The sequence below is a fragment of the Microtus pennsylvanicus genome, chromosome 3 (assembly GCF_037038515.1).
Source record: "Microtus pennsylvanicus isolate mMicPen1 chromosome 3, mMicPen1.hap1, whole genome shotgun sequence".
Classification (NCBI taxonomy): Eukaryota; Metazoa; Chordata; class Mammalia; order Rodentia; family Cricetidae; genus Microtus; species Microtus pennsylvanicus.
The window spans coordinates 17,369,460-17,396,665 of record NC_134581.1 but is presented as its reverse complement, the minus strand read 5'-3'; the positions used below and the strand labels follow the sequence as shown (position 1 = coordinate 17,396,665).

General features: G+C 49.9%; 1 protein-coding gene across 1 annotated transcript in view; it reads left to right on the top strand.

The window, feature by feature from the left end:
* Nucleotides 1-755: 755 nt before the first annotated feature.
* Poc1a (POC1 centriolar protein A) overlaps nt 756-27,206 on the top strand; it is a 66,817-nt gene continuing 40,366 nt past the window's right edge. Inside the window, exons 1-8 of the mRNA XM_075964785.1 lie at nt 756-1,210; nt 2,732-2,816; nt 4,417-4,588; nt 4,919-5,098; nt 6,744-6,851; nt 7,403-7,518; nt 14,247-14,380; nt 24,631-24,699. Of these exons, the coding sequence (XP_075820900.1) occupies nt 1,193-1,210; nt 2,732-2,816; nt 4,417-4,588; nt 4,919-5,098; nt 6,744-6,851; nt 7,403-7,518; nt 14,247-14,380; nt 24,631-24,699 (882 nt within the window). The 5' untranslated portion in view covers nt 756-1,192. The remainder of the gene's footprint in view (nt 1,211-2,731; nt 2,817-4,416; nt 4,589-4,918; nt 5,099-6,743; nt 6,852-7,402; nt 7,519-14,246; nt 14,381-24,630; nt 24,700-27,206) is intronic.

The window sequence follows — 27,206 nt, the reverse complement described above, 5'->3', positions numbered from 1 at the left end:
TCTCAAGCCTAGACATGTGGGTTGAAACCTCAGGACACTGCCAGATCCTAATCAGTGTTGGAGTACGGACAAGTTGGCCTGCCCAGAAGAGGCGATAGAAGGTTCTTGAATCTTACAAAACATCCAGTTCTGGTCAGGTGCACATCGGGAAGATTCCCATAGGAAGTCGAGTAGAAAAAAGGTCACTCAGGGCCTTCTCGGCTTTCACTGCAGAAAGTGAGAAAGGACGGCCTCTGCTGGTCAGGCCCAGGACTGCGTAGTTTACCCTCTTTTTTTTTTTTTTAAGGTAGGGTAAGATTACGTCGCACGAATCCAAGATTCTCCCCAGACTATCCAGTGATGGGAATACAAGGACTTCTTTTTGACACAGAATATGTGAAGAAGGCCGGGCTGCAACCACAGTCACTTTTAAGACAAATGGGGAGACTGTCCTCGGAGCAGACACGCTTTTCCTGAGGTCACCCAGTAAAACCATGGGAAAATTAAGAATTGAACACAGGTCTCTCTACTCCATGGTTGTGATTCCGAGTGACTCCAGCTCTTTTAAATAGACACTTAGGAGCCTTCGGAGGCACGAACCATTCCGAGGTCCCGAGGGGCAAATAACTGGTTCTCAATGGCGCCTTAGGCGGAAGCTTTAAGGCATCACCAAACACCACCACCAGTATTCTCTTTCCGGGATTCTTAAGGCCGCCACTCCTAATGGTAAAGCTCCGCCCGCCCCGAGGCATCTCGGGAAATGTAGTTCTACTTTTATTAAGACTGTAGGGTAAGCGCTATGTAGAACTTCATTTCCCGGAAGGCTGCGCGCTCTACTACCTGAGCTAGGCGATGAACCGTAGGGCCTAAACCTTTAGCTAGGATTTTTTAAGTTCTCAGAAGGGAGATGTGACTGCGAACGGAGGCTTTTGGCTGCTAGGCGGGTTAACTCATCTGTGGAGCTGGAGGAAGAGAGCGTGACGACTGTGGAGCAGGCCCACTTCCGGTCGGCGGTCAAAAAGCTAGGACTCTTCTCCTTTAATTGCGGTGGGCGGGACGCGGCGACGCCACCGGCGTTGCTATTGGCGGCGATTGGGGGCGCGGAAACTGAACAGGCACAACTGCCGGCGCAGCTTCCTCGGGCTTTTGAGGTGCTTCTGGTCCTGCCAGCCCCGCCAGCCCCGCCAGCCCCTCCAGCCCCGCCAGCCCCGCCATGGCCGCTCCCAGCCCGGTAAGTCTCTGGAGAGTGGGCGCCTGGCTGACTGGAGCAATGGCCACGAGAGGGGCGGGTGGTGACGCGGGGTTCTGGGGTTGCCTCCCCATCTAAGGTTACGGGGTGGGTCTGGCATTGACTCAGCGTCCCAAGTGCCAGATTAGATGCTGGACCACTCTGGCGAACAACCAAGCCCCTGCTTCTGGGATTTATGATTTAGCGAGGAAGATACAAGCAAGGCCCGAGCCTTGTCGTGGCCTGGGACCAGTGTGAGCCTCGTCATCCTGTCCTCTTCTTGATGTCTTCTTGGAAGCAACATCCTTTCTAACAGGCTGAAGCAGTAGGCCATTGGAATGCCTGAGGTGTCGGAGACCTGCAGTATGACCTAGGCCGGACCCTGACCCCTCTCCCAGTCCAGAAAACGGACTCCAAATTGGCCTTTTAAATAAAAGTTTGCATCCAAAGTGCCTGGTGCTCTGACGAGGTGGTAGCCGATGGCCCCGGTGCACCTGAAGACTTGGGCAAAAATGGAACCTAGAATTTTGATTACCAATCTGATCATATGTTGACATCCATAACAACACGCTGGTTTTAGGGGAGGGGAGGCCCACATGCAGGATGAACGACTCAGGGAAGAGGGCATCGGGAAGGGGTCCCCACTGATCAGGGCTGGACCTTTCTGCCCACTGAGCCTAGGATAGACACTGCTTTGTCCTTATTTTTCCAAGAGGTTCAGATGAGGCCGAATGTTCACTTGCTGCTTTGTGAGAGCCCTCCCCCTGAACTACCACTCCATCTGTTAAAAGGCGTGGCCCTGCAGGTGTGTTGGGGGTGGAGCTGGGCACTGGGCCTCACCTTTGTTTTGGGTACAGCTTCGTGGAGTAACGGTGGCTCTGCTATGCCGTAGGAATGTCCTTTCCCAATCTGGGTTCCTTGGAGCTCCTAAAATGGGCTTCTGAAGTTTTTGATGTTTGAGGTGGAAGGAGATACCTTAACTCTGCATAACTCCTAAGTCTTGTATACAGCCATGGCCATCCTGGAACTCGCTCTGTAGACCAGGCTGGCCTAGAACTCACAGAGAGTTGCCTGCTCCTGCCTCCCGAGTGCTGGGATTAAAGATAAGTGGCACCATGCTCGACCCACATGTGGCTTATTTGTTGTGATTTGTTTATTCATCTGTTGATGGGTGTGTTTGTAGACTGTCCCTTTCCGTACTGCACTCCTTTATTCTAACAGCTTTTAGTGGATTTCTTAGGGTTCCTTATAGACAAGATATAAAAACACTTGAGGGGCCGGGCAGTGGTGGTGCACGCCTTTAATCTCAGCACTCGGGAGGTAGAGGCAGGTGAATATCTGTGAGTTTGAGGCCAACCTGGTCTACAGAGTGAGTTCCAGGACAGCCAGAGCTACACAGAGAAACCCTGCCTCGGAAAATCAAAAAACAAAAAAACCACTTGAGTATTTTTAACATCTCCTGGTTATAGGAAGAGTCTTAGTCCCAAAGAAGTCTTTTACTCACTTGACCTTGCTCTCCCCCAGGAGGACCCCTCACTGGAGAGGCACTTTAAGGGCCACCGAGATGCAGTTACCTGCGTGGACTTCAGTCTCAACACAAAGCAGCTGGGTAAGTGAAGCCATCTATCTTGTCTCAGGTTCTAGATTCTAAATTTACAAGGATTGGTATGGGGATGCCAGAGTACAGCAAGGACATGCTGTTTTGTTTAGTCCTTTGTCTTGCTTCTAATGTGTTAGCTTTCTGAACACTGGACTTACGAGGCTCCGTAAGCTCCATTGTGCGTGAATAGAGTGTAACACCCAGAAAGGTTAGGAGCCTTGTCAGGGTCATGCAGCCTTTGTTTAGTTTAATCTTTTTCCTTTTATTGGAAAGATTCTTTTTCTCATAAAATATATATGATTGCTGTTTCCCTCCCTCTACTCCTCGCAGTCCCTCGCCGGGCGATGGTAGCACATGCCTTTAATCCCAGCACTCAGGAGGCAGAGGCAGGCAGATCTCTGCGAGTTCGAGGACAGAGAGGCTCCAAAGCTACAGAGAAACCCTGTCTCAAAAAACCAAAAAAAGGGGGGGGGGAGAACCAGGCTTCTAAGGAATAATAATAAAATATAATAAGATAAACAAAAACTATCACATCTGAGTTGGACAAAACAAGCAAACAAGGAAAAGAGTCCAAGAAGAAGGCACAAGAGTCAAAGACACGCTTGTTCTGCACACTCAGGAGTCCCATAATGACATTAAATTGGAAGCATATAGTATATATGCAGAGAACTTGGTGCAGACCCATGCAGGCTGTGTGCATGCTGGTCATGCATCCTTTGAGAGTACAGGGTCTAGGTTTTCCCCTGTGCATCCTGGCTACTTCTTGGGTCTGCTCTGGGGTGTGGACCCCAAACTGGCTCCTTTTCCTGAGTCTTCAGTTTGATTGCCCACAGTAATATGGCACATTTTCTTGTTACAGAGACCTGCTAGTGAGAAAGATATTTAACAAGGCCCATCTCCCACTCCATACCACTTCCCCTTCCTTGTACACACCAGGGTTCCTAAACAGCTTTCCTGACTGCAGGTTTCTTTTCCCGTGGGTTAGGTTTGCCTCCTTATCTTGTTGCTGAGTTTCCCTGCCAGAGGCTGTTGGTTTGCTCTAAACAAAGAGGGAACTGAAGCTATTTTGTTGTCTGTTTCTCCTTAGGCTTCTTACTAAGTTTGGTTCTTTGTTTTGTTTTTATTTTTAGATTGGTTCATTTTATTTATGTGGTTGTTTTATCTGCATGTATATCTGTGCACCACACATGTGCCTGGTGCCCCCAGAGTCCAGAAGAGGACATAGTTAATCACTGAGCTATCTCTCCAGCCCCAAGTTGGCCCTTTGAATAGAAAATGTCTTCTATATCTAACTGGCTTCTGGAGCGTTGGGAGGACTGGGCCCCTGTGCTCTCAGAGTATCCATGGGAGACCCCACAGGGATGAATTTCATAGGACCCTGGGTTGCAATACGGAAATGGCATGTGAATGGTCTGTCAGTGTGGTTCCTGTGTTGGCCTGCTGCATGGAGAACTGCCAGGCCATAGCTGGCAACCTTTCCATCCCAATGGGATCCTTTTTGCTCTGTTGGAGATGCTTGTGAAGGTGGAGCTGGGCCTCCTGTATCCCAGCAGTGAGGTGGGTGCCCAAGGTTCTTGAGGTCTGAGAAACATCTTGTTACTCTCCTTAGCCAGCGGCTCCATGGACTCATGCCTCATGATCTGGCACATGAAGCCCCAGTCACGTGCCTACCGCTTCACGGGCCACAAGGATGCTGTAACTTGTGTGAACTTCTCCCCGTCGGGACACCTGCTTGCCTCAGGCTCCCGAGACAAGACTGTTCGCATCTGGGTACCCAATGTGTGAGTTATGGACCTCAAGGGACTAACAGCGTTGAGGGACCTGGTATAAGAGTTGTCCCTCCTTAGGTCCTTTCCTGGCTTTGAGCTGGTCACTGGGACATGTGACCTTAGATGCCAGCAGAGGGCTTCAGCTGGGGCTGTCTGCTTAAGCTGGAAGGATTCACGTAAGGGTAGAGATGGGGAGAAGCACTTTGTTTCTGGTGGAGAGGCTCTTGCCTTTCGGGGGCCCCGGGACAGTGAGGCCTGGAGAGGTAGAGAGAACTCTGGTGCACTTGTAGGTCCTCGTGTCACTGCTGTGAATCTTCTGAGTCTGGGTGTCTGTCCTCATAGCAAAGGTGAATCAACCGTGTTTCGTGCACACACGGCCACAGTGAGGAGTGTCCACTTCTGCAGTGATGGCCAGTCGCTTGTGACAGCCTCTGATGACAAGACAGTCAAGGTGTGGTCAACTCATCGCCAGAGATTCCTATTTTCCCTGAGCCAGCACATCAACTGGGTCCGCTGTGCCAAGTGAGCATTGTCTGAGTGGAGAACCTGGAGGGCGTCGGGGTGGTAGGGGACAGAGAGGAACCCTTGGGTATCAGCCTATAACCTTGGGCAAGTTACACAGCTTCCCTTTAATGTATCCCTGAGCCTTGATTTCCTAATCTGTAATGTGTCAACAGCTGTGGTTGCTACACTGAACTGGTCAGGAGCTTCACTGAGCTCATGTGTGATACCTCTTAGTCAGCTGTGACCCTCTGTCAGGAGTGCTGAGTACTCCCAGGACAGCAGCAGTAACAGCAGCAGCAGCAGCAAGCTCCTGTCAGTATCACCATGCAGTGGCTCCTTGTTCCTTTGGACGGTTCTGCTATCTGGGTAGCATCGTTCTCATCTTGCAGAAAAAGAAACAGGCTCAGAACAGAACAGTCTCTTGCCCTGGGGCCCGCAGTGGGTACGTGGTGGAGCTGGGGCCTGAGCACACATTTCTCTGGCACTCGGGTTCGCCTACTTCCTCAGAACTTAATTGTGCTCTAGAGCTGCTAGGTGGGGCTTGATGCTGAGGCTCTGGCTTTGGTGTGGGAGGCAGTGCTGTGACGTGGCAGACACAGATTTGCCTGCCTGTGGCGTCTTCAGCTCCTTTCAGCAGAGCTTTCTCATGTCACAGCTCTGCTCCGGAAGAGGGGGTTATGGTGACCAGAATGCAAAGAAACCATGAAAGTCAGAGGTTAGGGACCATTGAGCTATCTTCCTCTGTGGATACCATGGAAGTTACTTAGTCCCTAGAACAGAACTATTCTTTTTCTGGGAAGGCCCTGTTCTGAGAGGTCTTATGGTCAAGGACATAAGAACAGAGGACGGCAGGGGTCAAGTAAACAAAGTGGGGTATGATATCCACAGTAGTCCTTTGATGGTAGCTCCCAGACCTCCATGTGTTTTTGTTGGCCCACTGTGTTTTGCTAATGTACTGATGTGGGACTCGTGATCTCCTCCATACATCAAACTAGACCAGTTGTGTATCGCTACAGGCCATGTGCCTTCTGGGTATTCTATGCAGTGTGCTACTGCGTGATTACTGCGGGCACTGGAAAGGATGGATCTCACAGAGAGGGAAGCCACTTGCCCAGGATCACTGAAGGTCTTAGAGCAGTGTACCATCGTAAATGAATGCAGACAGAAATTGTAATAAATATATACAGCTTTAATTGGGAAAATAGACTTACAGAACCAGAGGTTCCAGGGGAGAACAGGAAAGCAGAAGGGGCGGCCCGGAGCGCGGGAGTGCGCCCACAATCTTTATAAGTAAAAAATATCCTCGGGGGACCCCGCCCTACAAGTAAGGTGATTAGCTGGGTCTCTCCTACCGAGCAGGGCATGTAACCCTAGGTCGTTCCTGGTTCAGGTAGCTGGGTCTAGTGGTGCACACCTATAGTCTCAGGAGAGGCAGGAGGATTGCCACAGTTTGAGGCCAGCCTGATCTACATATAGAGTGTTGCAGGCCAGCCAGGGCTACATAGTGAGACCCTATGTCAAAATAACAATAACATAAGAATCCCAAAATGCCCAAAAAATTCCTGGATCAGGTAACAGCATGCTGGGAGAGATGGCTATAGAGAACACGGTGTGATAGTCAAAGAGTCTGTTAGTCATGTGACTTATTCTGTACTTAACTTAGGTTTTCCCCTGATGGGCGGCTCATCGTGTCTGCCAGTGATGACAAGACTGTGAAGCTGTGGGACAAGACTAGCCGGGAGTGTGTCCACTCTTACTGTGAGCATGGCGGGTGAGTCCCTATGGTCATCCTTAGTTTGCAGGTGCTCCTGCACAGGTCAAGACAGAAGTCCCAGTGGCCTTTGGGGCCTGGGACTGCGCATGTGGTAGCCCTGCTTGCTGCTCTTTGGCTGGCTTGCTTTTTTGTATGAGCTTTGAACCTTTTTCTTTGTGGGTAGACAGTTAAGCCCAGTCCCCACCCCATGGATAGCAGAAACACTTCACCTAAGGTCATGCAATAATTTGGCCTCTTTTTCCCTCTATAGTTTCTAAGTTCTCAAAATTCTATTGTGTCTCTCAGAGCATTGAATCAGCTCCCTAAACTGCATGTTAAACTTAGTGTTCCCCAGGGTAATGATTTAGGAAGGAAAGCCTCCAGTTCTTGCAGCAGTCAGTGGCTCTTTGTTCTCTGTCACATCATACATGGAGAATGGGAGTGGCCTGCATCTGAGCATGTTCCAGGTTGAGGGAGCCATGTGAACAAACGAAAAGGGACAGGACACTTCTGTGTCCATCCTAACCAAGGAAGACCTCTTACACTATGTGACTGTCCCTGTCTTCCAGTTTTGTCACCTATGTGGACTTCCACCCCAGCGGTACCTGCATCGCCGCTGCTGGCATGGACAACACAGTGAAGGTGTGGGATGTGCGGACCCACCGGCTGCTGCAGCACTATCAGCGTGAGTGGTAAACAGTACCCTAGGCCGCAAGGAGCTGCGGTGAGACCATGCGGGCATTTGCTTCATTGCCGCAATGATCGAACAGGCCAAAGGCCAGCCCTGAGTCGGGAGGCATCTTGTGGCTGTTGGGTTAGCCAGGGTGAATAGTTGGCGGAGCAGCTATCTTAGCTTGGGATGTTGATCACGAGGTACCCTTCTATGAGGTAGCAGAAGCTTACACACTCAGCTGAGGAGTCTTCAGTGGGTTTCTGTCTAGGACTGTCCGTGAGGGTACTTCTTGAGAGCCTCCCACTGCTCATTTCTCCCTATGACAGAGATGACTTTCCAGGGCTGCTCAAGAGGTCACTGGTGGGACCTTGGCCTCAGTTCTCTTCCACCAGTCTGCCTAGAGTTATGAACCATGTAGAAGGTTGACCTTAGCTGGGGCCAGGCTCTGCTTCCAGGCCCAGGGCCATGGCCCCTTATTGTCACCTTTGGATGGCAAAGCAGCAGGGAGTTGACACTGGTTTGGAGCTCAGTCTTTAGCACTCTCTACCCAGTATCCCCATAAGCACTTGAGTCACTGAGGTGAGTCGACCTGGAAAGGGGAAAAGTGTGGATTCTGTAGCGAGCTTCATCATTCCCAGCTGTGTGACACTGGGCGTGTCAGTTGACTCTTTATCATTATCCTGGGAAAATAATAGGGTTCATCTTGCAGGTGGTGAGACAGGGCTTGAGTTTATGTTAAAAATGGAAAGTGTGCTGGGCGGTGGTGGCACATGCCTTAAATTCCAGTACTTATGGGGGCAGAGGCAGGAGGATCTCTGTGAGTTCGAGGCCAGCCTAGTCTACAAAGCAGGTTCCAGGACAGCCAGGGCTGTTACACAGAAAAAACAAAACAAAAAGAATGGAAAGTGGCTGTGACAACATGGCAGCAGTGACGGAGCTGCTGCTGCTCCCAGTGGTCTGCCTGGACATACAGTACACTGCGCCACCACCAGGTGGCAGGCCTTAGCCGCAAGAACCAGGTCTCTCCTATTCAGAGCGCCTAGGCATCAGCCCTTGATGTTCTTTCAGAGGCTTCTAGAGCAGAGCAGCGGTGGGCTCAGTCTTCCGCCTGAGAGGGGTGGGCCCTACACTGTTTTCTGTTCCGGCCAGGCCTAAGTGAAGGCGCAGGGTGGGAGACTGGACCCCACACTGACTGGTGGAGGTGAGGCAGGAAAGTGACAATGGCATGCAGTGACCAGGGGTACAGGCCGTGTCCTGTGAAGGGGGGATAGATAATAGGACCTCCAGCACGAGGTGGGAAGCTGATGAGAGTACGTAGAGGTATTGTAGTTCATGCTTGGTGTGGTACCTGCCACACACTCCTTACACTGGGAGGAGAGCATTTCTAGCTGTCTCTGGAGGAGTCCCACTCTCGTGGTGGATCAGGAGCCTAGACCTGGTGTTCATGAGTTATAGCCGCATGTACTCATTGGAAGAATCTTGAATGCCACCTTTAAATCTGAGGTTCCAAATACTAGTGGCTGGCAACTCTGGGGCATGACAGGTAAGGAGCAAATGGATGAGGTCATTTGAGAGGACAAATATAGAGTGAGATTCTAGGGTGTGTGGTTGACAGACCCTGGCCACTGGTGTATGGATGTCCAGTGCAGAGGGGTCAGGCCAAGGGGACTGCTTATGTGCAGTGAGTAGAGGCAGGAGCTGATGCTCTGGTGGTGGAGGGGCCAGCTGGGCCCTGGGATCTAGGACATGAGAAGGGTCAGTGCCATATTCTGGGCCCTTATGATTGGAGGACCACTGAAGAGAAAAGGTCTCCAAAGCAACCAGACCATGACATAGCTGGGGGAAGGCAGAGCTAGAAGGAGAATGAACTCTCAGGAGATGGAACAATACAGAGGAGGTGGGGGAGTGGGCTTGGTCATGGGCAGAAGGACAGCTCAGTGCTAGCAGAGCTAGAAGGTGTGTGGACCTGGGTGAGCATCAAGGCCAGGTTCCAAGTGGACCAGAGTGCTTGTTACCCACAGGTTCCCCGGAAAGCTTTCAGTGGGCATTTGCTGCTGTCCTTGCCTCTTGGGATGGAACTCCTCAGCAAGGCTGCAGGGGCATATTTCTCAGCTGTCCTGGTGTGTGTTGGAGCCTTGTGGACTCCGTGCAGTCTATAAACACAGCCATCTTCTCTTGTGCTTCCTACAGAAGGCTGTGGCACCTGGTGGGTGTTCACATGAGGCAAACTCACCCCTTAGCCTGGGTAGGGGCAGGAGAAACAGCTCTCACTCTACCTTCTGACACCAGGCTCTGGAGCGATCTGCTCAAGTCTAGGGCCTTCCCAGAGAGCCCCGTGGCTAAAACAGTGCTTGGGAGGCTCACACATCTTCAGTGTGCCCATAGATCTGTGTGGGGGCTGATTGCTCAGAAAGGCCTCTCAGCACTGTGGTGGCAAACCTCTGATCTCTCTCTCTGTCCCAGATCCCTAAGGAAGCCAGGTGAGATATTTCAAGGACAGTGATTTTCAAATGTCTTCCCTGGTGACACTGGGTGGTTGCCAGACACTTCTAAGTAGCTTTCTCATTTGAGAGGACGATGGGCTCTTGTAAGAGTGTGGTTGGTGCTCCTGCAGTGTGCATCCAGCCGCCATGGCCGTGCTTCCTGCGCTTGGCTGGGTTGTTGGAGTAAAGCTTACTTGGGCTTTCAGCTACAGCATAAACCACCGCTGTTTACCTAAGGCTGACTGACTGTCCTCCCAGGCAAGGAGTTTCTTGGCTCTGGCCTATCACTGCAAGGAGCAGTTCTGATTTCCCAATTCAGTATGGGTTGGTGGAGCCCTGGGAGTGCCAGTTCCCATGGAGGTGGGTTAAGTGCCATATGCTCAGAGCCCACGTTAAGACTGTTCAAACATCTGAGCAGCAGCCCCCGCCATCCCAGAACCCAGAATTTGCTTTGTGGTTTTACAGGCATGTGCGGGTCCATGATCCAAGCACACTGGGTGACTAGCAAGACACGGGCACTCCCCCTTCACCCACAGAGAGTGTACGGCGTGCCTACAGTCACGCAGCTGGAAGGCAAATCTAGCTCTTCAGTAGAAAGGGCCTGGGAGTCTGCCCATCGTTCCCACTAGTGTTTTATTCACAGGGTTCCTAGGAGAGAGAAGTTTCTTGTTCTCTCTCTCTCTTGTTTTTGTTTGTTTGTTTGTTTGTTTGTTTTTCAAGACAGAGTTTCTCTGTGTAGACTAGGTGGTCCTAGAACTCACTCTGCAGACTAAGTTGACCTCAGATTCACAAATCTGCCTGCCTCTGCCTCATGAGTGCTGAATTTAAAGGCATGCATCACCAGCTGGCCAAGGATGGTTTTCCTAGCTGGCTTTAAGCAGGCTAGTCTTTGTCATTTCCAGGAGCTTCAGTTGAAATTCTTAGTCCTGAGTTCTCTGGTCACTGGTTCCTAAGAACATCTCGGCACCCCTACCTACTCAAGAGGTGTTTGTTTAAGCTTTCTTTGTTTTCATATGTATGGTATGGGTGTTTTGCCTATGTGTATGTCTGTGTGTCGAGTATGTGTTTTGCCCAAAGAGAAGAGAGCACTGGACCCCTAGGACTGGAGTTACAAATTGTTGTGAGCAGCTATGAGGGTGCTAGGACTCGAACCAGGGTCTTCAGAAGAGCAGCTAATCCTGGAACTAGCTCTGTAGACCAGGCTGGTCTCGAACTCACAGAGATCCGCCTGCCTCTGCTTCCTGAGTGCTGTGATTAAAGGCGTGCGCCACCATCGCCCAGCTTGTTTTATGTTTTTAATGTTGTGCTAGGGAGTGAACCTAGGACGTCAAGCGTGCTGTCACCAAGCCCTATCCCTCAATCTGGTCGTGAAGGCTTTTTTGCTTTCTTGTTATTTGTTTGTTTTTTGATTTAAAAAATTGTGTGTGTGTGTGTGTGTGTGTGTGTGTCCTGGTACCAGCAGAGGCCAGAATAGGAAGTTGGATCCCCTGGAATTGGAGTTGTAAGTTGTTGTAAGCTGCCTGACGTAGATGCTGGGAACCGAACTCAGTTCCTCTACAAAAGCAGTGCATTCTTAACTGCTGAGCTAGCTCTCCAAGCACCTTGTTATTTCTCTGGCCCTACTTGGTGTTTTGAGATTGAATGTATTGATCAGGAGCAATGCTGGCTAACCTACCTCACTGTTTCCTACCATCCTAAAGTGGCCATTTATGTGAACTTTGCGAAGAGGGGTCCTTGCAGGTATAGACAAAGTTTCCTGGAAGTCCAGAGGCCGGTGAGTCACTGGAAACACTAGTCACCATCAAGAGGAGCCGTGCTGCACACTTGGAAGTGAGCAGCACTTCCGAGGATGTGGAAATGGAACTCAACCCTGGCACTGTCTACTTCAGAAGGTTTCATCCTGCCCAGCCCACAGGCATTCTCTGGACCCCTTGGCCTCTCTGTACTCCCATCAGGCCCAGGTTTGCCAAAGCCTTCTTCCTGTACACAAAACAGTATAGGCAGAAGGACTGTGTAAATATAAGTCTATCTTCAGGTTATCTGCTGCCCACAATTTAAAGCCATTTCCTGGTGTTTAGGGATGGGGCTGTAGGACCCCATTGGCTCCTGGTGGCCTGTAGAAGCTTGCTGCTGTGCATCTCTGACACTGAATTACATTTCCCTCTCTAGATCACAGCCAGGAGCTTACAGCTCTCAATGATAGTCTGTGTTGTCCCCGATAGCTGCCATTGCGCAGGACTTCATGAAAAGTAGATTGTTCTTGGATTGTCACTGCTCAAGGCATTGTGAGGGGAAGACTCACCCCTTTGTGGGACAGGGATAGCTTGTAAGGTCGGGCTTGATTAGAAGCAGAGTGGGGGAGACTGTGGCCAGCAGATGAGGCAGGAGAGCAAGTGGGGAATAGGGATGTCCCCCAAAGCCTGACATGTCAGGCTCAGCCCTTCTTGGGGGTAGTGACTGTAGATATTGTGTTTCCTGGCATTTGGAATGGGGTGGGGCTTCTGTTGCTCTTTCTCTTAACCCAGTTTCCTCTCTCTCGTAGGCCTGACCAGAGGGGAGGCCATAGTTGTGTCCAAACAGACTGGGGTTCGGGGGAAGCCCAGGACTCCCTGAGCATGCCTCACCATGTTCCACTTTTCTGCCATTGGCTGTACTTCTGCTTCTTTGTCTTAGGTGGCGCTTGAGTGGCTTTCCTTCCAAGGCAGGCTGAGAGGTCTCTGTTCTCTCCAGGAGTGGGCTGCAGAAACCTTCAGATCTTCTCCAGGCTTGTGTCAGTAGAACGTGTTGTTCAGATATAAATACCAGGTTACATAAAGCCTTGGCTGTCTCCCCTAAGTGTGCTTGGGAACATGTCTCCATACTCCCCAACACATCAGTACACCAATGTGGTTAGCATCTAAGAGGCTTCCGGTAATCCTTATGGGCTCTGCTGAGGGCCTTGCAGAGGTTCCTGCATCCTTTTGGAGCCCAGGTGAGAGCCTCTTTATTTGTGGCTGTGCCAGCCCATCAGGGTCGTGGTTATCTCGGCTCCACTGGTTTCTTCAGCAGATTAGTGGTAGTGAATAGCAGATCCATGTGTTGGCTATGATGTTGCTCCTTCCTCATGGGGACCACATAGCTCTGTCCATCTCTATGAGCTCCGTACACAACATGCCTTCAGCCTTAGAGAAGGGCTGTGTAGCCTCAGGGGCTTCCTTCTGAACAACCATCCTAAGTAGCCTCTTCCTCTCCATTTTCTGTGTCCCTCTTGGTGAAGCCTTGGCTTAGTCTCTGTCTGATGAGGTGATGTCAGAAGACAGTGGATGTGAATCTGAACGCAGCACATAATGAGAGGGTAAACTTGCATGAGCCGTGTTAGTGTTTTGGAAGAACAAATAAAGGGGCCCCCCAGAAAGCTTCCCAGGGGAGATGATTTTAAGTGGAGAGCTTGAAGATCAGGGACAGGGCAAGAGACTTTTAGCCCATTGGGAATAAGAGGTGAAAGGTTTCACAGATGGGCAAGCCACCAAAGTTGGGGTGACTGATTCTTGGAGAATGGGGGACACCAGAATAGGGTGGTAGGCTTGGGTAGGGATGGTGGGGAAAGGAGTCATGAATGGGATGGAGCTGCTAAATGGGTAGTGTAGAAGGGCCCAGGGCCCAAAGGAGAGGGATGCCCGTGCTGGCACTGGGGGCTGAGGGTTCAGTTAGAGATTAACTAGTAGCATTTTCATAGCAGCCCCAAGAGTGCCATGGTACAGATGAAGAAACTGCCAGGTCAGTCAGGGTGACTGTTCAGGGTCACAAGGCAGGCCACTGGGAAAACCAGGACGGGAGCCTGAGCCCCACTGGCTCCCGACAGTCTGCATCCTCTGCTTGTTGTGCCCACACAAGGTCTGTCCTGTAGGATAGCACATTGTATTATATTTCGAGGGTTTCCCTGCAGTAACAGAACGTAAAGCAGATTTAGCACTATAATTGCCGGTTCTCTTCCAGTTTCACTGCTGAGGTATAGGAAAGGTAGAGGATCATCTATCCTCTTGTGTATTCTCTTTGTTTCTTCATTGTCTCTCTTTGCCTGCCCTTGGTCCCCGTCCATAAATGGGGCTGTTTTCCTGGGAAATCCGTGAGGAGTTCCCTACCTCAGTCAACAATGGCCATCCTAGCCTGACCCCCTGAGGCCGATGCTGAGGCACTGTTGACTCTCATCGCCCTCCCAGGCTTCAGCTGTGTTCTGCGGGCCTCCCAGCCAGTGCCTGATGGCTGTTCTTTCTCCAGTACACAGTGCAGCCGTGAATGCCCTCTCCTTCCACCCCTCGGGAAACTACCTCATCACAGCCTCCAGTGACTCAACCCTCAAGATCCTGGACGTGTCGGAGGGCCGGCTGCTCTACACACTCCATGGGCACCAGGTAAGAGGTACTGGCATGGCATGGGGCAGAAGCACAGCTTTGATGCAGGTGCAGGGCTAGGTTTCACTTAAGGGGGGTTCTTCTGAGGGGTCCTCTTCCCCTGGAGCCCACTGTGGTTCCATCTCAGCCTAGACAACACAGTGAGATGCAGACAGGCCTGGCATCTGCAGGAGCTGGTAGAGGCCTTTTTTGTGTCCTCAGTTGATTGCTAGAGTTGAACTTGGTATGCCTGAGAAAGGGAGTAAGGAACTAAGATTGGAAAGGTGTGGGCTGAACAGAACCAGCCCCCTAAAGAGCTTAGGCTCCTTGGTTTGGTGGGTGAGTAGCATCTTAGAACCCTAGTCACCGTTGGAGTTCTGGGTTGCACTGATTTCCATGACCTCAAAGACAGACGTTTCAGAGGTTGGGGCAAGAGAGGGAATCTGTGTGTTTGTTTAGGAATTTCTGGCACCGAGTCAAAGGGGCAGAAGCTTTCTGTCTTAGTGGCTTCAAAGAGCATTGGCCCTCTGAATTCTCTGGCGGGTCATCTACAGGAGCCAGGCTGCCTGCAGTTCTCACCAGCAGCTGGTGTGGAGCTAGGCCTCTCATGTACACCCCGCCAGGAAGTTGTGATGTAGCTGTTTCCTGCCAAACAGATCAGTCGCCTAAGTGTCTTCTGTTGGAACACAGTCACCATGTGCAAGTGGGATGTCCAGAGTGTGGAGAGCAGAGATTTTAAGTGTGTCCTTTCTCCACCTGGGAGCTGGAGGAAGGCAGGACAAGGAGTAGGTCAGGTCCTCAATGGCTAAAGGGAACCCTGAGAGAGCTTGCGTACCCTCCAGCAGGCTGGAGTTATGTAGCTTAGGGCTCCCCGAGCTATGTTTGAATCCTGTTATCTTCTGTTGGCACATATGTAGGCCTTGTGGCCATGGCTCAGAGGTGAGGACATAGCTTTTTCTTCTTTCTTGGGACCTGAAAGCTGTTTGCTGTCTCTCGTCTAGTGGTGAGCCCTTGTCTTCCCTGGGCCACCACAGCCAGGTGCAGTGTGTCCTAGGGTGTAGTGACTGCAAGCCAGTTGCTTGCATTGCAGCAATTAGATCATGTGTAACCAGTTTGGGTCCACTAGCCAGGAGGACCCATGAAAGCTACCTCTCCTGCTCTCCATGGGCAGAACAAAAGCACTTCTCAGAAATAATATGTAAGCAGGTGCATACCAAATCAGACGTTCCCTCTCTTTGTGAGCGTCCTTTGAAGAGGGGACCTCTCCCAGCCCAAGGACACTTCAGTATGGGTGGCAAATGTTCTGGTGCATTATCCAACACATAAAGGCAAACCTGTTGACATTGTTTTCCCTGCATCTGTCTGTCACCTGCTCCCTGCTTAGTGGGTCAGACAGGAGGGACACAAAATGAAGGTTGTGGTCCTACTCTTTGGCGCTCACAGCCTGGGTTGTGGAGGACTCTGTTAAGGCAGAGGTGTTAGAGACTAGGAAGGACAGGTGTGTCCTATAAAATACTCAGAGGCTTGGCTGAGAGTGGGCAGGCCCTGCTCACTCCCTGCCCGTTTCTCACAGCTCAGATGAAGTTGAGAATCGGGATCTAAGGCCGGATGTTTTCCTCTTCCCATCCTCTAGACTCCTGTTCAGTACAGAATAGGATTGCCACAGATTTTATAAGTTTCTCTTGTTGAGGTCTCTGATGCGTAGCTTTCTTTTGGGGTACCGCAGGCTCGGGGCATCCCTAGGCTTGGCTTCTTTAGAGTTCTGCAGGCTGATCAGGAAGCCAGGTTTGCCCAGACTCTACTCCATGCTCATGTTTCTCATAATCCTGCTCTTTCTAGAGACACTTGTTCTTTGTCTGCCTCCTTTCTCTTCAGGGCCGTTAGTGAGGCCCCTGACTCTCTCAGCTGGTGCTGGCTGCTCTGTGCTGTTCTCCACAGCCAGTTTCCTCACCCTGTGTGGCATGCTTTCTTTCGGGTGCTTACTAAAGATACAGAGTGCTTCTGGTTTGAAAAGTTGAACATCAGGGCTGAAGCAAGGGAGTGCGTGTGGGGGTCAAGGCTGCCTGAAAAAGAGCCTTTTTTACCCCAGTCCAGTTCAGCTCTGCCCTATTTGGAGGAAGTTCAATGTCAGCTTCCCAAAGAGGAGGATGTTGCAGGTGAAACAGCCTTGCTTATCTGAATAGCTGGTTCAGACATAAAGCCCACCAGCTGGACTGAACTCCTTGTGCTTTTGGAGAGCTGTGGCCAAGAATGGAGTCTGATCTTCTGGAAGTGCAGGTGGGCTCTGGTGACTTGAGCTTTTACACTCTGTTCAGGAGGTGATGACATGATGGGGGATGAGGCCCAGCTGTTGGTAGCCCCGCCCGGCTGTGTGTGACTTAGCAGTTCTTGGGCAGATAAGCAGGATGGCAGATTTGAAAACACTTGAGAACAGGTGACACTGAGGGCCTTGTGTACCTCTCAGGACAGCAGAGCTGAGACAAGTGCTCACATCCATTCTTTCTGCTGCGCTCTCTTGCCTGTCACGCATGTCTTTGACATTTGAGTTGTGGTTTCACCCTTGGTTCCGCATCACTGGTCTGGATAAGATGCCAGCAGGTCTCATGGCTGCTGTATCCCAGCACCCTGATCTGGTCTATTAGGACAGAGACCCCATAGAACCAGCTTAAACCTAGGAGGTCCAACTAGTGGCAGTCCCCAGGCGCAATCCCTAGAAAGTTGTCACAAGGAAGTCCATTTGGCAAGAGGGACAGCAACTTTCTTGTGCTTCCTTTTCCACACGTGTAGGAAGAGGATGATCACAGGCTAAGGGTGAAACCCTGGGGAGGACAACCTCAAGGTCACATCAGGAAGCAGACCCTGACAGGAGGGAGAGGGGCTGTTGTGTACTGGAGAGCTGTGCGGAGACTGTAGGGGAGTCCTCTCCACAGAGGAGGAGAAAGGGTCAGGGCCACAGTGCTCTGGGGGGTGTTCTTATCTGGGTTGAGGTCACAGCGTCTCCTTAGGTGCAAGGGCACTAGATGAAGTAACTTGTCAAGTACCAGGATGAGTCACGACCACCCTGTTAGCCTTGGGTTTCTTGGATTGGAGCTATGTGGGGTTGTAGGCCAATATCAGTCAAGGAGTCTAACCACATGGCAGTTTTGTCATTCTCTGGTGTGTGATGAGCAGACTTCCCAGTGGCCCACTTAAAGGGCTTTCTGTATATGCAACCTCTCCTGTTGAATATATATGAGATACATATGAACCCACAAGGGGTTCAATATACAGTGAAAGACCCCCACTTTGAGGCTTAGGGTCTCACTGTGGGGCAAAGAACTTGCTTTTGGGTGAGTGAATTACTTTGCTGAGCTAAAGGCTGGGTTAAGGGGCATACTCTTGGGTGAGGAATTTGCTCTGTGTGGCATGGGGCTTGTTCTATGTGGGAGGGTCTTGTGTTGGGGTAAGGACTTACTCTATGGTTGAGGGGCTTTCACTGTGTAGTGAAGGGCTCACTCTGAGGGGTAAGTGGGGATGTTTAGGTTCACTTTTGGAACACTGTTGCTCTGGGGACTAAACTTTAACATGAATTTTTAGAAAGAACAAAAACATTCAGACCATTGGAGGGCTAGAAATTGGTAAGTTTATTGTAGGCATAAAGATTTCTGATATTCTCACATGGCCCTGGCTTTGGAACAGATCCTGTTGCTTGGCACCTGGAGCATGTGAAGCTGGCTCTTCTGAGGTTCTGTAGAGACATTGCTGAGTGACCTGACAGACCAGAGAGCTGGAAAAGTTCTTTGCTGGCTTGGACTTGCATGGGTCCTAGCCCTTTAACACTCCTTAGCTTGGAGCCTCTCAGCAATGGTGGGAGGCAATGAACTGTCATTAAGCCTCTAGGTGCAGCCCTGAGTGGACGCTGCTACTCTGGCCAGTGGATCAAGTCAGCTCCAGAAAGGGGCCTGCCCTGAGTCTGAGGCTTGGGCGGGGGTAGAGGTGGTCCTGCCACTATGGTGGCAGTTAAGCAGGAAGGAACGAGTCCCAGCTTCTCTCCCCATGCAGTGCAGATTTGGGGAAGTGAGAGCTGTACAGGAGCTGCAGTAAGCCCCCTCATTTTACGTCAGGGAACACCGGCAGGAGAGGGAAGGGCTTTCCCACCGACTGCAGCTGTCATTTGAAGCCTCATGCCCTGAACAGGGCCCTCACAGATCTGTGTGGCAAGTGTGGGGGCAAGGTGCTAGAAATATAGATTTATTTTTCTGTATTTTCTGAAACATAGTCTTGAGCCATGCTCATTTGGTTTAAATCCTCTAGAGCTATTTGGGAGAGGATGGTGGGTGGGCCGTGGGCAGAGTTAAATCTGCTATTAGTGGCTGTGCAGTTGGTATGCGTGTTACTGCAGAGTGTCGCTGTGGAGTGACTGAGCTGCACACCATCCGGCGAGCGCAGACAGCTACCCTAATGTGGGTGGGAACACTTGCCATGGGCCTAGACATGGGCAGAGGCTGCTGACTGTACTCGTGGCAGGAGCTCAGGCTTCTGAGGGACCTACAGATGTATTCTGGGCACTTGGGCCATGCCAGGCCCTAGCTGGGGTTGGGGAAGTAAAGGAAAAGAATCTTAGGTGCTTAGGTTTCTCCTGGGGCTGCAACAGTAGAAGAAACTTCTGGAATGTCTCTTTGCCCTGTGTCTTGAGAGGACTTAGCCCTTGTCTAGTTGCTTTGTTCTGAGGAGTAATTTGATAATCGATAGGGTCTTACCTGGTATTGATTGGACTCCTCTGCGAAGTGTAAGGGGCCATGAGGACAGAGTAGTAATTCATGTGTGCCATTGTAAGAAACCCAGAGTCAGCCTGGCTCTCTGGCACCCTCTAGCAATCCAGAGTTAAGAACTAGGGTCCTGGGTCAGGGTGGAGGGAGAGCTTTGCTTTCCGTAGGCAGCACCTCCTACACAGAGTTGTAATATCCCTATGGCTCACCACTTGGATATACAAACACCTGGTGTGCCAGACTGTTTCTGTACAGGGTCAGAGGTCAGAGCACCCACACCAGAAGTCTCTTGGCCCCCTTGGTTATATATATGATGGCCACTCTGCCTTTTCACATACCTGGGGAGTGTGTGGGATGACAGCCCTGTTTGTTCACTGGTACATGGTGTGTTAGGGTATCATACTGGACTTTGGCCAGTGTAGCTCTTAGGGCCCCATGGTCAGAATTCAGGTGCCACAGAGTCTGTCAAGTATGAGGAGAGTCCAGAGATCTGGACAGGCTGCCTAGGGTATCAGAGCGTGCAATCTAACAGAGTCACTACGGGCTTCTTTTTGCCTGATGCTTGGTGTTTAAAGGAAATGGATAGGGAGCTGGCCAGATGGCTTGTGGGTACAGGCCCTTGCTGCCAAACCTGATGACCTGAGTTCTTATTTTTCTTAATGTGCATTGGTGTTTTGCCTGCATGTATGTCAATGTGAGGGTGTCAGATCTTGGAGTTACAGACAGTTGTTAGCTGCCATGTGGGTGCTAGAAATTGAACTCTGGTCCTCTGGAAGAGCAGTCTGTGGTTGGACTTTTTTGTCAGGACCATTGGCTTCCCAATAATGACACACAGACTTATTATGAGACTTACTAATTATGAAAACTCAACTGATAGCTTAGGCTTGTTTCTAACTAGCTCTTATAACTTAATCCATTTCTTTTCTATTTTCTACTTCGTGGCTCTATTACCTCAGCTCTATAGTGCCCATCCTACTTGCTCTGCATTTCCTGGCATCTCTGCCCCTCTTCTTCCCAGCGTTCTTTGTGCCTAGAAATTCTACCTAGCTATAGGCCATTTAGCATTTTATTAAACCAACCAGAATGACACAGTTTTACATTGTACAAAAAGATTATTCCACAGCAATAGTCAGTGCTCTTAACCATCAAACCATCTCTCCAGCCTCCTGATGATCCAACTTTTATACCCAGAACCTATATAGTAGAAGGAGAGAACTGACTCCTGAAAGTTGCCCTCTTACTTCCACATGTGTGCTATGGTACATGTGTGAGCATGCTAAATAATTAAATGATGTAGAGAAAAGAATCGGCAGCATAGCTCTCATGAGTCTGGAAATTGACAAGGGAGAAGAGGTGTGGTGAAGTGACTGGGTGTGAGTTCAGCCAAGTATGATAGGGTCAGGAGACAGAAAGGGAAGATACAATGTGTATACAGTGTTCATTACAGATTAAGAAGGATCACCTTGCAGGGCAGTGGTGGCACACGTCTTTGATCCCAGAAGCAGGTGGATCTCTGTGAGTTCGAAACTAGCCTGGTCTACAAAGTGAGTTCTAGGACAACCAAGGCTACACAGAGAAGCCCTGTCTCAAAAAAAAAGTAAGAATAAGAGGGAGGGGGAGGAGAAAGAAGAGGAGGAGGAGGAGGAGGAGGAGGAGGAGGAGGAGGAGGAGGAGGAGGAGGAGGAGGAGGAGGAGGAAGAGGAGGAGGAGGAGGAGAAGAAGAAGAAGAAGAAGAAGAAGAAGAAGAAGAAGAAGAAGAAGAAGAAGAAGAAGAAGAAGAAGAAAGAAGAAATCACCTTATAAAACACCTTATAAAAAAACCTTTAGGGGACGGGAAGGGGCCCTAGCTGAGCTTGTAAAACATCTGCATGGGGGCTGGAGAGATGGCTCAGTGGTTAAGAGCACTGCCTGCTCTTCCAAAGGTCCTGAGTTCAATTCCCGGCAACCACATGGTGGCTCACAACCATCTGTAATGAGGTCTGGCGCCCTCTTCTGGCCTGCAGACATACACACAGACAGAATATTGTATACATAATAAATAAATAAATAAATAAATAAATAAATAAATAAAAATTTAAAAAAAAAAACATCTGCATGGATGTGGTCAGGAGTAGACAAGGGACAGGGTCCCCAGCAGGTAGGCCACTCTGCTGCTGGGGGTGCAGTGCAGCTGGGATCTTTGCTGCCTAAGGCCCAGCAAGAGATGATGCTCAAGTCACGCTCTGGAGTCCCTGTGGAGGCCCCAGGGTAGGCCTAGCCTCGGAATGGAAGAACTAAGCCACATCCCTGCTGGAGCTGGCCTCCAGCGCACCAGGAATGATTGATCAAATGAAAGGAATAGGCCACCATGAAGCTTGAACATACTGTATTTGATCACTGACACTTAGAGAAAGGAACTCCCCAAGTTCCCTTGGCTTGAAAACCTTAGATTCATTCACTTCCCAGTAACTGATGGCCTAAAGAAGAACTTGAGTCAAAACTGACCATTAGGAAGGGAATGACAGCGAAAGTGTACAGACTGGAATCTTCAGAGACAGATTTGTAGCCTTAAATGAGTTTATTTAAAATGAAGGAAGATTTGACAGTGACTGAAGAGCTCAGGGTTAGAGCTTCAGGAGGAGCAGGAGAAAAAGACTTTTTTTTGGCTCAGCCTTTGAGAAGCAGTGAGCAGTAGAGTAGACTAGAATGTTGGTGAAGGGCAAGATCAGTGGAGGCTGACTTGTCCAGACCCTGAGAGCCAAGCCCCAGAACACAAAAATCAGCCCAGGTAAGTGGGCCTGCTCTGTATAGTCATGGTCTGAGAAACACATCATGTGATTTTGTCATCGGGCCAAATAGTTGATACTTTCATAAACTGAGGTGGCTGCAGTGGCGTGGTGATACAGTCTGATGGGAACACAGGCTGCGCTCGGCCTCAGGCTGCTTGCTTGGGCTCTGGGCAGACCAGCAGAAGCCTCTGATGAGCACTGTTCTTTCTAGGAATGCAGAGGCTCCTGGTTACAGGAGCCTTGCTACCTCTTAGCCAACAGGCAGGCACTACTGGGGAAGCGTGTGGGCCCCACAGAGCCTCCTGGTTGCTTGCTTATCCCTGAGTCCCCTGAAAGACTTGGTCTCCTGGGGGAGCCCCAGAACATTAGCACCTGCCCTCTGGCCCTAATCCCCCTGTAAGCTGGGTGCATTCTCGGAGCCTGCTGCTATTGCTGCTGACATCTTGTTCCCAGCTTGGCATCTGGTGGCTGAGTGATGACAAGCAATGAGAGTGAGCCACAAGTGTGTTTGCTCTTGTCATTGCTGGCCCTTCTTGGAGCTCTTCCCATGAGCTCTCGGTGGGCAAAGGGCCTGTCTGCTTTTGAAACTCCGTGCACTGGTTTCCTTCCCTTTTCTTTCTTCCCTCTTTGTATTTTTCCTCAAAATGAAAAACGTTCTGTTGTCTTATTTTTTTTTAATTACAGCATTGCCATACATTAAAAAGTTCCAAGTATGGCTGCCCTGGCAACTTACCCCCCAAAACAAAACCAAATTTAAAAGAAAAACCAAAAATCAAACCAAACAAACAATAACAAAAATGTTCCAAGTATGAAATTGTCACAATGTCACAATTGTCAAGAATCAAGCAGATGTTCTTTGAAAGCGTACCACCTTCTTCCATCAGCCTTGTAACACCTTGCTAACTTTCCACTGGAAGGGACATTCCCCATGCTGCAAATACAGTCAGTGTCACTCAAAATGGAGCCACGTGGTCCAGTATGGCTCGCACCTGGTATTTGACACTCACTGCTCGTGGATGTGAGTGGCCATTGTTCCCTAGCAGGAAAAGTGGGTCCACTTTATCTTGGTTAGTGATAGGTTAGAATTCCTGGGCTGGGAACCACTTGTGTGGAGAAGGGAGTTAACAGGCAGGCGTAGGCTTTGTATTGGGTGCTCTTGAGCTTTGTTCCGCCCAGCTTGGAATGGTAAAGGCACACGCTGTCCTGGGCGTTAGGTGGGTTAACACAGGTGCAGGGCTCCGAGCCAGTGCTAGCCACATGGAATTCTTTCTGTCTTGTCACCCCAGTATGAGCGCCTCTGAGAGGAAGAACTAGAAATGGATTCTGGAAGCCAGAGCGGTATACCCTTCTGTCTCATGTGCCTGAGCCTGGGAGGCATGGCTCACTGCCTGCCTCCAGGGAGAAAAGCTGCTTGTGGCTGTGAGGTCTCTTTTCAGCCTAAGCCGTGGTCCTTTTAGCACTCAGTGCAGGGTATTTTCCTGTGTTTCCTTTGTCTCTAGCCCAGGCTCTGTTGCTGAAAGCCCCTCCTGTGGACATTTCTTTTCTTTTCTTTTTTTTAAAATTTGTCTAGGTTTTGTTTTGGTTTGGTTTTGGTTTTTCAAGACAGGGTTTCTCTGTAGCTTTGGAGCCTGTCCTGGAACTAGCTCTTGTAGATCAGGTTGGCCTTGAACTCACAGAGGTCTGCCTGTCTCTGCCTAGGATTAAAGGCATGCATCACCACCCCCGGGCTGTGGGCAGTTCTTGTTATACTTTGGTGGTCCAGAAGAACTGAGGTGATCTTTGTGACAGATCTCAGAGAACTTTAGTCTGGTTTTGCCTGCAGAATGCCAGGCACAGGCTATGGTAAATGCTCAGCTGGAAAGGAGAGAGTTGTATCTGTGGCTGTGACCTTGCTTGGCATATCTTTCTGGAATGGATTCCAGGCATATGGGGAGGAATGTTCTTTCTCTGCGAGGAGATGATGGTCCCCTCCCATCCAGAGTGTGCTTGTTGGAGAGTGCTGCATAGCATGTACTTGAAATTCCCCTTTAGATGGTTGCTCTGACCTTTTGTACATAGGAAGCCAGCAGAGAACATTGCCCTGCAAGGCCCAAACTTAAAGAAAATGACACGCACATTGCAGGGACATTGGTGTCATTTTTTGTTCACTCCTCAGGCACCTTCAGTAATTCCTTCCTCGGCTTCCTTCCTGTTGCTCAGGCCCCTGACTTTGCCTTGTTCATTTGAGCCATTGGCTTCCCTTGGGGCTTCCACTTCTCTAGGCTACACACTATTAGGCCTTTAGCAGAGAAATCAGTGTTGAGCTCAAGCTGTGCTCTCTGACCTTCTTCTCATTAGGGCAGCCATGAAAATGATGCCTGTCTGGCCAAACTGCCAGTGTGAATGTCCTGTTCCCTCCTCTCTTGTCCACCCTTGATCCCACAGCCTGGCCTTTGTCTGTTGAGGTGTCTGGAAGCAGAGATCCAGTAGCAGTTCTTGTACCTGATCACATGCAAGCTTCCTGGACAAAGGCTAAGGAGGACTGGGTGCTGAGTGAGTACCCAGACCTTTGCCCACTGCTGCTGTCATTCAGGAACTGTGCATTTAGACTTGGTATGATCTTTTTGGAGGGGGTTGTAGGATGTGTATTAAGATGGGGGTCTTATGTAACCCAGACTGGCCTGGAATTCCTGATTTCCCTGTGTCCACTTCTGTGATCTCTTGTGTGTTACCATGTCCAGCTGACTTTTGGTATTTATTCTGTTTGTTCTGCTAGGGACCTGCTACCACTGTTGCCTTTTCAAGAACGGGGGAGTATTTTGCTTCTGGAGGCTCTGATGAACAGGTAAGAAAGAATGGCCTAAGGAGCCTGAGCTGATCCTGCTCAGAACCTCGCAGGAGGCTGCAGGTCATGTGGAGACGGGCCTTCAGTGACTACAGCCATGGTGAAGATCACATCACAGTGGTGATGGAGCTTGTAGGGGATGCTCAGGGCCAAGGCTATCCCCAAGCAAGTCTCCTTCAGGGACAACTGTAGAAGTATCTCAAACTAGAATGGGTTGGAAGGAGTTTGAACTAATTATCGTGGTGAAAAAGTTGAAGATTTTTGAAGATTTCAGTTTTAGTTTTTTTTCCCCTTTCTCCTGATTACATAAAGAGTGAAGAATTACTGGGTACTTACTGCAGATCTGGTAATGTCATCAGTGTGGCAAGGATTTCATAGCTCATTTAGTTCTCCTGAGTCCTGTGGGGCAAGTCTTCCTATTTTATTCTTATAAATGAGGAAACAGTCCCAGCAGGTGGCAGAGACAGGGACAAGCACTGAGCCTGCATGATTGCAGAGTCTTGGTTTTTCCCTGGAGCCTCTACTTCATTCTCTGCTGCCTTTTGCTTCCCTGCTCATGACATGTTTAAAGGGTCAGTGTTTTCTGTATCCTTGACTGCAGAGAGGAAGTCCTGTCCCATCTCATAACCCTTGGCACTGAGCCTTCATCCTGACATCCCTGTGCCTCCATGCCCAGGCTGCTAACTGCCAAGGGCTTATCTGCTGGGTGGGGGTGGGGGTACTCTGACCTTGGTGCCTAGCTCAAAGCCTGGCCCAGGAGAGGTGCACCTAGGAGTGCACCATCCACAGTCTCCAGAGTATCTCCACAGCCCTCTGTTTCTGAAGGATCGAGCAGTGGCTGTGAACACCGTTGATCTGGTGGACGTTGAGAATGTTCATCCTTGGGTCTGGCCTCGCCCTGCAGCTCTGCTGCTCAGCCCAGCCAGGCCTGTGGCCTTCTGTGAGTCCCAGCTGCAGTGAAATGTACTGATTTTCCAGTAAAGCAGAGACTAGCTAAAGGTTCTTTGTCCACAGCCTGGACAACAGCCAGCATGTATCTTACCATCCCAGCACTAGGTCCTAGCCAGCAGCCAAAGAAGAGGAAGGTAAAGGAGAGCCTTGAGCCTCCAGTGATTGTGGAAAACGGAAGCTGTATGGCAGATGCACATGTTAACTGTGCAGTAGATGTACATGTTAAATAGCCATGCTAAAATGGAGTCACACATCACAAGAGGAAACCTGGGGGAGAGCTTCCACCTGCCGTGGCCATCCTCAAACAGCGAGCTATCAAGTCCCTGATTTTTTACACCTGCTCATGTGTTTCCCGGGTATTGGTGTTATCTCTGTGTTCATGCTAGCCACTCTGTTCCTAGAAGCGTTAGGTCTGCACAGCTATACAAGGACCTTGTACGTGGGGTATGTATATGCCAGCGTTCTGTTTGTAAGTTGATAAATGAGGTACCATGTGCCCATCCCCTCTCCTGGGCGGACGAGAGAGCTCTGCTTTCTGAGACACACGCAATGAAGCTCCGACCCAGGATGGACATGGGCTAGAATCTTTCCTGGTAAGACTGGTGCTACTTAGATTATTAGATATGGGTTAAAGCAAGATATGAGAGTTAGCCAGAAGAGGCTAGATAGAAATGGGCCAAGCAATGTTTAAATGAATACAGTTTGTGTGTTGTTATTTCGGGACATAAGCTAGCCAGGCGGCCGGGGTGCTGGGGATGCAGCCCTGCCGCTCATATTACAACACACTTGCCTCTGCCTCCTAAGTGCTGGGATTAAAGGCGTGCGCCACCACTGATAACTTTTTTGTTTTTAATGTGTACTAGTGTTTTGCATGAATGTATGTCTGTGCACTACATTCATGCAGTGCCTGGGAAAGCCAGAAAAGGGAGTCAGATCCCCTGGTACTGGAGTAATAGGAGTTGTTAGTAGTTGTGATGGGACTCAAACCTGGGTCCTCTGGAAGAAAAGCCAATGCTCTTAACCACTGAAGCCACTTTATTTATATATTTGTTTATTTATTTGTTTGTTCTAAGGCTGAGTCTCACTCTGTAGTGCTCACTCTATATTGATTGACCAGCTTGGCCGTGAACTCAGAAAACTGCCTGTCTTTGCTGCCAATGTTTGTACCTGGCTAAGAATATGGTTTTTTTTTAATGTTAAACTTACTAGGCTTAGGATTATGAGTGTGTTAGCATTCATTCCCTGGTGCCAATGACTGTTACACACTGTGTCCTGTGAACCTCCTAGCAGCCCTGTGAGAGGAGAGCTGGGATCTTTTCAAAGAGGGCCCTAGGCATAGGCTGAACCCCTCACCTAAGCCTCACAGTAAGTCAGTGGTTCTCAGCCTTCCTAACAAACACTGCTACTCTTTAATACAGTTCCTTATGTTGTGGTGGCCCCAACCATAAAAATTTCATTGCTACTTCATAACTGTAATCTTGCTACTATTATAAATCATAATGTAAATATCTGATATGCAGGATGTCTGCTATGTGACTCTCGTGAAAGACGCCCAG